The following is a 12,504-nucleotide window of genomic DNA, read 5'->3' on the forward strand; positions in this document are numbered from 1 at the left end:
GTTCACATACAATTGAAGCTCCAATATTACATAACAAGTCAATAGTGCGCCAAAGGTTCGCCGGGTTCAAGCTCTGGAAGGGTTGATGGACAGTGGCAGCTATATTGTAGAATATAAGAAATCAGACCATGCGCTGAACAAGCAAAGCTGGCTTCGTGTTCAGCCTTGCAGACCTGAGGCGTCTTCCCATAGATAGAATGCTTAAAGAGAGGCATGGCATCACAATCTGTGTTCCCCAAAGGCTCATCATGGCACCGTTGACCAGATTGTGGTAGTGCAGAGTTACAGAAATCTTACAATGAGATTTTGTCATCGCCTCACCCATTTCTCTCCGTTGGTCAACACAAAGTGACCACGTCAGACGCTCCGAGCGCTGCTGGCGCAAAACTTAGGCAGCCGCTCCACAAAGGCAGGTGCACAGCAACAAAAACCAAAGCCTGGCAAAACCCCACAACGAGGCTCGAATATCAAGCAAACGCGCAATAGACACATGCCTCAGGGGACAGAAGAAGGTCGGCAAGCTCAAAACTCAGTCTCACGCTTCCGTCGTGTGCCACACGGACTGTGGCAAGCTTGCTTCAATCGCGCACGTCGCGGCGCGACGTTTCGATTTCGTTCCGGGTCCTATACTTGCAGCAAAGAGGTCTTGCGCCCCATGACGCTCATCACAGTGCGGGCTATGTGGGCAGCATCCAGGCCGGCCTCGGCAAGCTGGAGCTCCTGGCTGCCATGCTCAATGTAGCGGTCAGGGAGTGTCATGGGCCTGAACTTGAGCGAGCCGTCGAGCAAGCCGTCCAGGGCAAGGAATTGCATGACATGGGCCGCAAAGCCTCCGATAGAACCTTCTTCCACGGTGAGCATGACAGGGTGCTCCTTGGCAAGCTGCCGCATCTGCACATTCGTGAGTCCATTACACCGTACTCACAGCGTGCAAGCTGTTTGGACTTTCTTTGTCCCGTTTGCCTCGCAAGCATGGTCAACTTAACGGGAACCACCACGATTGCAACAGCATGCACAGACTGGTGAAGCACAACCACTTTCTCACTTCCACCTCTGGAGGGAAAATGATGTGAGATAAGCAGAGGGAGGCAGGCACTTATGCGAGCTCACAGGCAGTAGTCCAACCAACCTAAGCAAAAGTGTACTGCGAGAGCTGAGACCGTGCAGCGGTCAAGGCCTTGTATGAACTAATGGATCAAAGGTCGGTGGTGAGGGTGTCACAGCACTTCCACATCCACAAATTAGTCAGTTGGCATGGATCGGACAAAAACAAGCCACACAGTGCGCTGATGCATCTCCATGATGATTGTGTATCGAATTTGAATGTGCTGTTTTGGTTGCTTGTTGACTTTTTCCTGCCATTATCTATCTGTAATGAGGAGTGCTCGGTTGATATTCGGCGCACTTATTGGCATGAGTAACGTGAGGATCGCCGGAAAAGTAAAGCCGGGCGCACCATTGTAACGTCGAGGGGTTTGCAGAAGCGAGCGTCGCAGACGGTGACGCTGATGCCATGCTTCTCGAGCATCTCGGCCGCCGCGAGGCACTCGTTGACCATGGTGCCGTAGCCGACGATGGCGGCGTCATTGCCGGTCCTCCGGAGCACAGATTTCCCGATCTCGATCGGCTTGCCCTTCATGTTTTTCCCAATGCCGTATGCGGCGAGGTCCAGTCCGATCCCGGTCCCACGAGGGTACCTTCACGCCACGCAAACAACATGAGCACACCCATCTCTACTTTGTACTCGACGGCGAAAGTCATTCTGCGATGGGGAGTGCCGGTGCATCACCCAAGCCACCAGGGCAGAGCGTACCCTTTCAAGATTTGCCAACAGCCCTGTCTTTCAAGGTCTCTTGTGTGCTCATGTGATGTCAGAATGCAGCACGGATTGTGCGAAAGGGAGCCCAGCATCGAGATCTAGCAGACAACCCCGCTCATGCTCCTCTGTCTCACCGAACCGGCACCAAAGGGATAAAACAAAGCTTTGCGCGACGCCGAAAATATATCGGTCGTACGGTACTGGCACTGCAGCCAGACACGTATGCTCTGTCGGACGCTGCAAGAATTGCATTTGCATTTGATTGCCAAATCAAAGTGCAGCTTCTCTTGAACAGCGATTTGCATGTCTACCCACTTGAGTGTATGTCAAGTGCACGGAACTGAGCATGGCAAGGCTTGCCGCTACTACCGCTGATGAAGCGTGGCAAAGGTACGAGTCAAGAGCGCTCAATCTTTCTGCCAAATCCGTTGGAACGTATTTGAAACGCGCAACTACAGCGAGACTCGTCAAGAACGTTCCAGGCAAGTGGATCCCGCAGTGAGCGAACCTGAAGCATGAGGGGCCCTCGTCATACGCGGCCGAGGTAGCGACCATGTTGATGAGGTCGACCTCGTTGGAGGGCGCCATGACAACCATGTGAGGAAGGCTGGCCATGTATGTGATATCGAAGGAGCCGGCGTGCGTGGCGCCGTCAGCACCCACGAGCCCGGCACGGTCCATGGCAAAGCGCACGGGGAGCTTTTGCAGCGACACGTCGTGCACGATCTGGTCATAGCCGCGCTGTAGGAAGGTTGAGTAGATCGTGCAGAACGGCACGAGGCCCTCGCACGCTAGACCCGCTGCAAATGTCACCGCGTGCTGCTCTGCAATCCCAACGTCGAAGATGCGGTTCGGGAAGCGGTTCTCGAATCTGCAGCCGGACACCCCTTTTTCACTTTGTTGTTGCCAGCAAGCCAGAGCGGGAACGGTTGCTGGCTGATCGCCCTTCTTCAGCAATAGGGTGTGAGCGCGATCGGGTGTGCTTACCAATGGTAGACACTGGCACTGATCGGCTGCCACAGACGCAAGTTCAACAGACTTTACGTTATTCATATACGTTTTTCAGCGTGGCTTCCGTTCTGGACAAGCAGCGGCCACAGGCTGCCATCGAACTGCGCTATCTGCCGCTCATCTACTGAGTCCAGTCACGACGGCACTCCCAACCCTGCATTAGAAACAAACACACTCTGTAAATTGCCTGGCAAGCATAAGCACAGCAAAGTAGCAGGTGCCGCACCGAGAGAGACCCGTTCCTCCAGCCATGGCTGCATGAACGGCCAGAACACGTGAGTCAGCCTCGGCCTCCGCGATGAGTGAGTCAGCAAAGATGTTGGTGTAGCTTTCCCGGCCCGCGCTCTTCTTCTGCTTGCCCGTGACGAGATCATATTTGACGACTCCGTGCATCTTGTCAGAAGCCGTCTCTGCAGGCTCGTACCCACGACCCTTCTCGGTGATGATGTGAATCACGACCGGCCCAACCGTGTCGGCAGACTTCACTTCTTTCAAAACATCCACCAAATCTGCAGCCATCCATGCGGTCAAAGGGGTTCTGGCGTCGAGCAAACATGGCTTTAATCCTGACTCACATGCTGTTGTTCGATGTGCAACGATGTCATCCGCCTGCAGGCTTCCAGACGACTCAAATAATTGAGGATGCCGCTGCTTGATTGAAATCAAAAGGGCTGCCCTGCTGTCCCGACCGCTGAGGTTCGTGGATGTTGATGAATGAATCAACGAATGCAAGGCTGGTGTTGATTATCAGCACGTGCTGTGCTGCGCTGAATCGCTACGTTGTTTCACACATGATCCGTTTGTGTGTGCTCCCCTGTCTGGCTGTGTGATCTCTTGCGTAAACTCTGACGATTCCGATGAAGTCATGGCCTTGCAACAAGCAGTCAAACACACGACAGGTGTGCTATGCTGCCTCCATGACAGCTGCCCCGCTCGAGCAACTCACAATGCCTCCCTCATCTACCTGATGCACCCCAGCTTGAGTTATATGAGAACACAAGTGAAGGTGGGTGGGGTGAACCAGGTGTTCTATTTGAGATGCAACACGATCGTTGAGCTCACCTTTCATGTTGTGGCCGTCCACAGGGCCGATGTAATAGAGGCCGAGCTCCTCAAAGAGAGTGGACCCGGAACCGGAGATCATGCCACGAGCGTACTCATCCACCTTGGCAGTCGCCTCCTGCACCGGTTCAGGTAGCAGCTTCGTGACGCCCTTGGCGACTTCTCGCAACTCGCGCAGCGGCTTGCTTGCCTGCAGGCGGGCGAGCGCGCTCGAGAGCGCTCCGACAGGGTCCTGGTTCTTGCCGTTGTACTGAGTGGGCAGCGAGACCTGCTGGTTGTCGTTCAGGATGACGATCATGTTCTTGTCGAGGAAGCCTGCGTGGTTCATCGCCTCGTACGCCATGCCTCCTGTGATCGCTCCGTCTCCGATGACCGCAATCACATCGTTGCTCCGCCCCTTGCAGTCCCTGCCGACTGCCATGCCGAGGCCTGCAGAGATGGACGTCGAGGAATGGCCAGCTCCGAAGCAGTCATATTCGCTCTCTGATCGCTTCGTGAACCCTGTGCAAGATGATCACCATGATTATACGATATTGCCGCATTCATGTGAACATTGGCAGCACCTGCTGCTTGGACAGCAGAGCTACCAATATCATCACCGGAGTCTAGCATGGCATGAGCCCTCCAGCTGTGGTTGTGGAATGACCGGCTTACTGCTGGAGGCAGGTGGTACGAGTGGGCTTTGGCAAACTTATGCTATGCTGGTTAGCCGACTGGGTATCACATGGCTAGCTGGCTTGTGGCTTCATAGCCATGCTCCCTCCCCATGCTCCCTCCCACATTAGTTCTGGGATGCAGGACACTGGCTTCAGATGCATTGACCAAACACTTTGCCCTTACAATTTCTGAGGTCAAGGGCTGCTGGCTGAATTGATGGGTGTCGCCAACCGCCCTCCCCATGAAGCATGGTACAAACAACGCATGGTGCCACTGCATGGCTTGAGATGCTTTTCTAATGTCCTCTCTGGTTCCATCATCTGTGAATCTTGTTTGTTGCACCTCACCTGCCAAGCGTGCCTTAGGCAATAGGGTGGTCTGTGAACCCTATGATACCTCCTCAGGAACAAAGTCATGCGCACTGCGAAGCCTAAGCAGTGAGCACCAGTGATAAGATGTTACGGCTGTCATCAGTTACGTTGCCTGCAACGGTCATACACGTTTGCAAGTTTGTCATCAGCATTTGTGGCCAGACAGGGTGGATGGTACTTGCCTGACAGCCCATTAGCTTGGCGGATCGTTGACATCTTGCTTCGCCTTCCTGTGAGAATCTTGTGCACATAGGCTTGGTGGCCCACGTCCCAGATGATTTTATCAGCTGGGCACTCAAACACATGATGCAAGGCCACAGTGAGCTCCACCACACCCAAGGATGAGCCAAGGTGACCACCGGTTTTTGAGACCGTGCTGACCAGGTCAGACCTGATCTCCTTGCAGAGCTGCCTGAGTTGGTTGATGCTCAGGTTCTTGATGTGCACAGGGTAGTTGACTGTGTCCAACAAAGGGGTGGGTGGTCCAGAGCTAGTGTTCCATTCCTCGAGTTCTTCCGTCGATAGCCTGTCCCAACTCAACTCCAGCTGATGCGCACCGTTTCCATTTCCATTTTCAGTATTTGCTCGCGCCTCGAACGCCTTGCCTCGGCCTGCTTAGCAACGAATGTGTAAGGGCGTGTATTCGCAGTATCGAATCAAAAGGCAGTATGCGGACTCATCGACACATCGCTCTCGACCTTGTAGCACAGGGTCCACGTAGCACACTATGGACACAAGCTAATTACTTGAATATGGCGGACTGATGCAATGGTATGCATTGACGATGAGTTCATTCTGTGACGGGTTGATTTCTCCGACAATACAAAGTAGGTTGTCGGCACGGGAAGCTCACCTGAGTTTCCTTGCCTCGCTGCACTTGGGCATCGCAAATACATCGCTGAAGCCTGCAGGTTTCAGAGGACATCAGTGGAGCTCGTTGCATCAGATCACAAGGAACAGCGCAAAAGCTATGCCCCCTGACACCTCAAACCGCGTCACGAGAATACTAGCGAATCAGGGTGTCAAACTTCCCAGAAGCCGTACCTGAGGTGCTGCGCATCTTCCCGATGTTGCGGGCAACATCTTTCAATTCTGCTGTGGCAGCTCGTCAAAGTTTGGTGCAAAGAAAAAAAGAAGTGAAACCGGCGTGCTCAGTCGCGCCCGCTCTTACAAAGGTGTACCACTTCACAATTGCGGATGCCCTACTGTTAGCGAACCGTGGCATTTGTTCAGGATATTTGACTGGCTTGCAACCTGTGTTACTTTGCACCTAACCGACCACAAGCAAATCAGATAGCTGCGAATAAGATAGCAAGATAGTCAGATCTGCACCGCGTCAACGGTGCATCCTTGACAATGACCTTGGGTAAGTTACATTGATTCTTTCTCAGGTTGCTCATCACGATCTGCAGTCAGACGCTGGGCTGGTCTTTCGAGCTGCTTTCGCAACTTTGCGTTTGCCAGTACTGTTGGTTGGGTTGGGCAATGTTGGTCAGAACAAGATTGTTTCGCCATGCTTCGCATTCCATGTTCAAGTATGCTTGCATCGCAACACTTTTGGATTTTGCGTGCTATCATTACTTGTTTGCATTGCTTTACGCTGCAATCCCTTCAAGTTATATAACAAGATCTAGCAAGTAGCACAATCAAGGACAGTCGTGCGCGAGCCGTTCCAATGCGCTTTGCATGGAACCATGCATCCGAGATATATGCAGAACTGAGTGCTGACATGCGCCAGGGGACAAGAGGAACACCACCTTTGTGCTCCCATCGACATCTGCAACAGCTTGGAACTGTCAGGTGGCCAGCATCAGATCTGATCGCTAAACTGCCTCCTGCTATACACAATAGTAAACAAACAAGCCCCAGCGTTGACAGCCGGTGAAAGGAATGAGAACAGATACGCCAGCCCACAGAAGGCGGCGTTGACAGCGGGAAGACAGCCATGGCAGATCTCGAGCCTGGCCGGACATGTGTCACTGCCACACCCGTTGCCAGGCCTTCGAAACGCTCAACATTCGGTGAACTTACCCACTTGATGCATGGGCGAATTGAAGCCGGCTTCTGTGGCCAGGCAAACTGTTTCAAGTTGGACATCAGTGACAGCACAGAGTGAAGAGAGCAGTCTCGCATAAAACAACAAAAGACAACCAATTGGGAATCACGGCAAGGCCCGAAAGGCAACGCGAGCACAGTCCTGATGAGCCTGCCTAGAGGTCTTCGACCTCATGCCTCGGCGCTGCACCAATAGCGAACAAAAGAGGGAAGGAGGTGCTGTACTAGCACCATTCAAAAGTCGTCGTCAACTACGCCAGAAACATGGCGGAGTGATTCGATTCGGGATCCTTGTTATAGATAAGGGTGTTGCCAAAGGCTGCCGGGACAGGTAGGGCACCCGCTGTGTCCTCCAACGTCGCAAGGAAAAGTTTGGTGGCTTGGCTTTCATCACAAATTGGTGCTGAGACCAGTCACCTTTGCAACACACATACGGGTAGAGAACCGTAGAGAGGAAAAAAATAGAGCGGGGAGAGCAAGGCAACATGATAGATTGTCAGCAGTTGTGGCTGTGAGGCCCGCACTGCAAGCACTGATACCTCATGAGCCAGGATACCAAGACACATTCGGCATGTCACAAAAGTGTTATTCTAAACCGGCCGTTGCTGAGCTCCCGTAGCGTTCGGTGACATAACCAATCCACCGCTCCACCAGGGCACACGACCAGGGTGCTGCGCAGCTCCATGAACGGCTTGTCCATAGATAAGCTGTCGTGTTGTATAAACATGTGGACACCACAAGACAAAGGTAATCTATACGGTTGCAAAACTACGCATCTGCATGGACACGCAGCAAACTCCTGCTGCAACAAGGGCATCTAAACATGGAGCTACATCGCTCTCTAAATAGGTTACGTCAACATGCTCCCAAGGCAATCCATCATGTGGCATCGACAAATGCGTGTTCTTGAGCGCAGCTCATCCTGTGCACCTCCACCTGCCCTCAGAGCTCGGGTGCATTGTGATCAAAATTGTCCCCAATGTCAGCCATGGCATACGCTTGCGAAACGGCCGGTGCGACAGCGGTTGCGACGGTCGCAAACAGCATCGACGACAAAACTATGAGGCCCATCATGCCACAAGCAACCCTTGTCCACGCCACGACACTGCCGATGTTGTCTGATGGCTGGGCGGACTCCCCTGAGTCATATGACGCAGAGCTGACAGAGCGGGCCAACGCAGCTTCGTCCGCGGAAGGCTCGACGCCAGTTACAGGCGCTGAGGTGTCAACTGAATCCAGGATGCTGTCGATGTGCAAGGTCGCATCCAAGCATTCTGGCAAGCCATACCTCTTCACAAACGCATCGTCTGTGTTCCCAAACACTGCCGAGGGTGTGGTGAAAAGTGTCGTCCTGAATGCCAACACCCCTGTCACCTTATTACCTAAATACTACCTAAAAAAAAAAAAACCGAGAATCTCTCTAGGTCCACGCACGCGAGCACTATAACGACATGCCCAAAGGGTTTCCTACATGGTTCATGGCAACACAGTGGTACTTATGCATCAGGGAGACGCAAATGGGATTAGCCAGCCCCAACTACTGCTGTATGCATCATTCAACACGTTTGTCATGTTGTACACCCACTTCAAAAGGAGTGTATTTATGTGCGTGTCAATGCTGCTGCACAGTTGATGCCGGGTGACTGGACTTACCAAACCTGTCATTGTTCAGAGACAGCTATCGTCAGCTAAATCTAGTATTGTACACGACTGAGTGATACCAGTACCGCACATATACATAGGACTGTATGTGAACACAAGCTCCACCTCTATTCGACTGACAATTCCAACAGTCCTTCTTAGATTCTCATACTTGCCAATGTCCATGGAGATGCAGCAATGATGTAATTTCATACATCATTGTATGAGGATGCATCATCATCGTGGAATGCCAGGTTTCAGCTAACAACATTTGGCATCACACGGCTCACATAGGGTTGAGAGCAATCGTGCAGCCAGATGACCATGAGATGAACAGCTGTGATAAAACGTCCAATGACGGCGCTCCCATCTCACACACATAGGAGCCCTGAGAGCTGGTCAGTTTGTCGTCTGTTCTCCAAGCCCAAATCACACTAGGAGTTGCCAATGCTCACGCACATAGTGCCGTTATAATGATACATCGTCGTCATCTGTGGCAAGGGGCCATTTCCCTTTGTGATCAGGAGATCGTGACCCCAGGCAGTGCACTCAACTTACGAAGCATGCTGGAGTTTAGGGCTCAGGGGCTGGGTAATCGAAACTGGATGAAAAGACAAGCTTTTCAAGCCCTCCTCATACACCCTGCCAGTGCTAATAGGCAAAGTCGATGGCCTCCAGTTAAGGCAGAGATAATGGAATGAGCCAAACCTGAAAAGTTTCATTGCTTTGAGATCATTCTCACCCCAGACGGAAGCGCGCGCAACCAGGATTGTGCTGGTTCTGTCCATTGGTGGAGGCCGGTTGTTGTGGTGCCTTGAGGGCGGGGACAAGTCATCGTCGTAGTCATGCTCATCATCATCATAATCCCAAGAAGGGTCGCTGACAGCCACATCGGTGACCACCATCTTCACCTTGGAGATCCATGTGTTGTTGAGTGAATGTGCAGCTTCCTGCACTGCCGCCTGCACATACTCACATAATGTCAAGGGAAATTTGATCATCACTCGTAGGATGCCGGAACAAATGCCTTGATGCATGAGGTCCTTGGGGTTGCCTCAGAGCGTGCTGGTGAGTGGTAACTCATACTGTACTCGGTTTCCAGTCCCGTGGTTGCACTGCAAGCTGGTTTCTTGACGCCTGCGGTCCCCATGTACTCACTGGGGGCTCACTGGGGATGGGTGAGGGGGTCTTGGTGAGGAATGCTGGGTTTGCCGTTGGAGATGCACCCGAAGATGAACTCCTGACAACGACAGTTTTGAATGCACGACAGTCGTGAGGAGCGAATGGTATGTGTTCAACTCGATTCCCAGGTGCTGACTGTACCTCAACATGTGTCGTAACTGCGGACTGAAACTCTCGCATGACGAGCTGGTCGTTCTTCAGAGTCTCGAAACGTAGCGCCGGGAAGTGAAGAATGAGCAGCATACGACCCTTCTTGCCTTCGTGCCCAACGACGGCATGCTGGGATGTGATGGCTGTGCTTGATGGCCTCTGCAACAACGATGCTCGCGTTGGATGGCCCAACTGGATGACGACCGAACGAGGTGCAGATCACGGCACAGCTGACGGGCGCACCTTCACACTGATAGCGAAGACGCTGGGTGTGATAAATGCAATGCAACAGAGAGCAAACAGGCACTTTGTCGCAAACACCATCATGTCTACAGCAAGCTTTGATAATCAACCCGGCATGTCAAACGGCTGGCAGGAATAGAAAATGATTATCTCAATAATTGTCTCTCGTCCGCGCATATGTTGTAATGACACTTGGAAGACCAAACTATCCTGGCGTCTGCCCTGCAAGGAGGTGACGTTTCACGACGACCGGTGCACCGACATACGAAATCTTCGAGAATGGGCCCTGACCAATACGGGCATTTCTATGTTTCGTCATGTTATACTTCCGTGGAGACTGTGCATGCGTCAACTCTTGAGGCTTTTCCACGAAAGAGCGCTGACAATGCCATTGAGTATCTCCAGATATCTCAGAGATAGGCCAAACAGGCTTGATGGTAAAAAGAGTTCTAACGAGCTTTGAGCCGTGCAATACAGCCTTCATGATATTTTAAGTAATAAACCGCATTTTTCCTTGAATACTCAGATATGGAACTGCATTCTGAGGCTCTCAAACATCAATCCTGTGAAGAGTACGAAATCGGGAGAGCAATGCCGTGTGTTACATCCCCACCTGCAAACATGCCAAGATGCATTTTTTATAGAACAGTCCCCACGTTTGCAGTGCCTGGAAATGCCCTGCACAATAACATTCTTGTGCAAACGCGTTGATGTACCCTCATGTCCTCTTCAATGAGCGGAAAGCGTCGCAGGAACACGAAGCCCAAACAAAGTTGCGAGCCAAGTATCGTCAGTAATATCGTGCAGGAACCGTCGGGAGTAGAGTACGACCACCCGGTTAGCAGGTGCAATTGACATTACCAGGGAACCCTGTATGTCATCGAGCTGTCATGACAGCGCTGTGCATGTTGCCCGCTCCGTACGGGAAAAAGGATGCTATGATTATGATCATATCTCACGTTCAAATTAAATACGTATGTCCAGTGATTGCGGCGCGTCTCCGTTCTCTTTTGTAACAACCCTGCCGAGCCTTAGAAGGCGCGAGCATCGCAGTAAGTATTACCATTTCTCCGTTTGCGCATTGTTCATCCTAGAGATGATCACTTGTAGGGGTGTGACCTGAAATAAGTGAATTGAAAGAGTGTCTGAGTGTCATGTTCTCCTGCGTCCTCTCAATTTTATGTACAGGCAGCGGCAACATTGAGAAGGGCGTCCACCATCATCAAGTGCTCCACAAAGATAAGTGGCCTTTGGAAGGCCATCCTAGGATAGATCTCCCAAGAACGATCTCCACCGACATAGCGTGCGATTTTCCTCCTGCTGAGTTCCGATTTCCAGAGACAGAGTCTAGGTTGTGCTTCTTATGTGTTGGACTGAACCCCTGTAACGGCATCTCAACAACCTCCTGCAAACACTGCACGCTGTGATGAATGCAGGAAGCTCCATGGACCAAGCACTGGTGCGTCTCGACAGGCTCACCGCCGTCCGCTGCGCAATGTAGGCGATGATCTGACCCGCCAAATTGCCCGGGGATGGGTGCAGGTGTGTGAATTATGTTAGTAATACGTTGTCATCGATTGGCTCTAGGTGGCGGTCAGGACACACCCAAAGCAATAAATCAATCAATCGGTTATCATGCCATGTATCCCCGTCGTCGACGAGGGGGCCGAGCGTTACCTGTGCATGAAGACACAGAGATATATGTACCCAACAAAACTAGGGCTGTACAAAAGCGTAGTTGGCTGCCCATTTGTTGGATCAGCACGTACATAATCAGATAACAATAATCGACATTTCTGGTACCAGATATATGCTCTTGTACAGGCTTAAACAATATGCCTCGCATCTCTAGAGTGTACGTGCCGATCCGAGCAAGTTATGAGGTAGATATCCAGAGGCTCGGGGAGCGCAGCCAGTAGGGCTTTGAGGCGACGTTTCCATTCGTACAAGTGTTGCTCGTAAGTAGCCTTGAGCTGCTTGGCAATCAGCGACTAGAGGACATTCATGATGATGCTGTCCTGAGGGTGAAGGCAAAAGTGTTAAGAGTGCAACTGTGCTTGTGCATTTTTTAATGACCTTTAATCATGACCTTGACGACATCATGCAAGCGTTTTGCGGTGAGTACGCATGCTTAAAGGAAGAGCATCTCCAGGAGCACAGAATCTTCGCGTCAGAATTCCTGAGATGTGAACGACAACAAGACGCCTTGGTTTTGCCAGCCCTGGCACATTATCAACGCCAGGAGTCTGCGATCCTCAACAATTTTCGCTTGCCTGTGGTCCAGGAGATGCAAGTCAAGGTGCAACACACAGT

The 12,504-nt window shown here is 51.9% G+C and overlaps 2 protein-coding genes across 2 annotated transcripts; both read right to left on the minus strand.

The window, feature by feature from the left end:
• Positions 1 to 387: 387 nt before the first annotated feature.
• On the minus strand, positions 388 to 5,816 carry LOC149810481 (1-deoxy-D-xylulose-5-phosphate synthase 1, chloroplastic-like). The gene is made up of 7 exons (XM_089994244.1): positions 5,774 to 5,816; positions 5,103 to 5,531; positions 3,893 to 4,393; positions 3,057 to 3,339; positions 2,328 to 2,690; positions 1,457 to 1,697; positions 388 to 891 (listed from the first exon to the last, which is right to left on the minus strand). Exons 1-7 carry the CDS (start codon positions 5,814 to 5,816, stop codon positions 625 to 627), a joined length of 2,127 nt encoding a protein of 708 aa, XP_089850370.1. The 3' UTR covers positions 388 to 624.
• Positions 5,817 to 7,917: 2,101 nt separating this feature from the next.
• On the minus strand, positions 7,918 to 10,348 carry LOC149810482 (uncharacterized). The gene is made up of 4 exons (XM_089994245.1): positions 10,192 to 10,348; positions 9,940 to 10,107; positions 9,325 to 9,578; positions 7,918 to 8,326 (listed from the first exon to the last, which is right to left on the minus strand). The coding sequence occupies exons 1-4, from the start codon at positions 10,273 to 10,275 to the stop codon at positions 7,918 to 7,920; spliced, it is 915 nt and encodes a 304-aa protein (XP_089850371.1). The 5' UTR covers positions 10,276 to 10,348.
• Positions 10,349 to 12,504: the final 2,156 nt, after the last annotated feature.

The sequence above is a fragment of the Nuphar pumila genome, unplaced genomic scaffold, assembly GCF_984573655.1.
Source record: "Nuphar pumila unplaced genomic scaffold, dmNupPumi1.hap1.1 HAP1_SCAFFOLD_334, whole genome shotgun sequence".
NCBI classification, from domain to species: domain Eukaryota; kingdom Viridiplantae; phylum Streptophyta; class Magnoliopsida; order Nymphaeales; family Nymphaeaceae; genus Nuphar; species Nuphar pumila.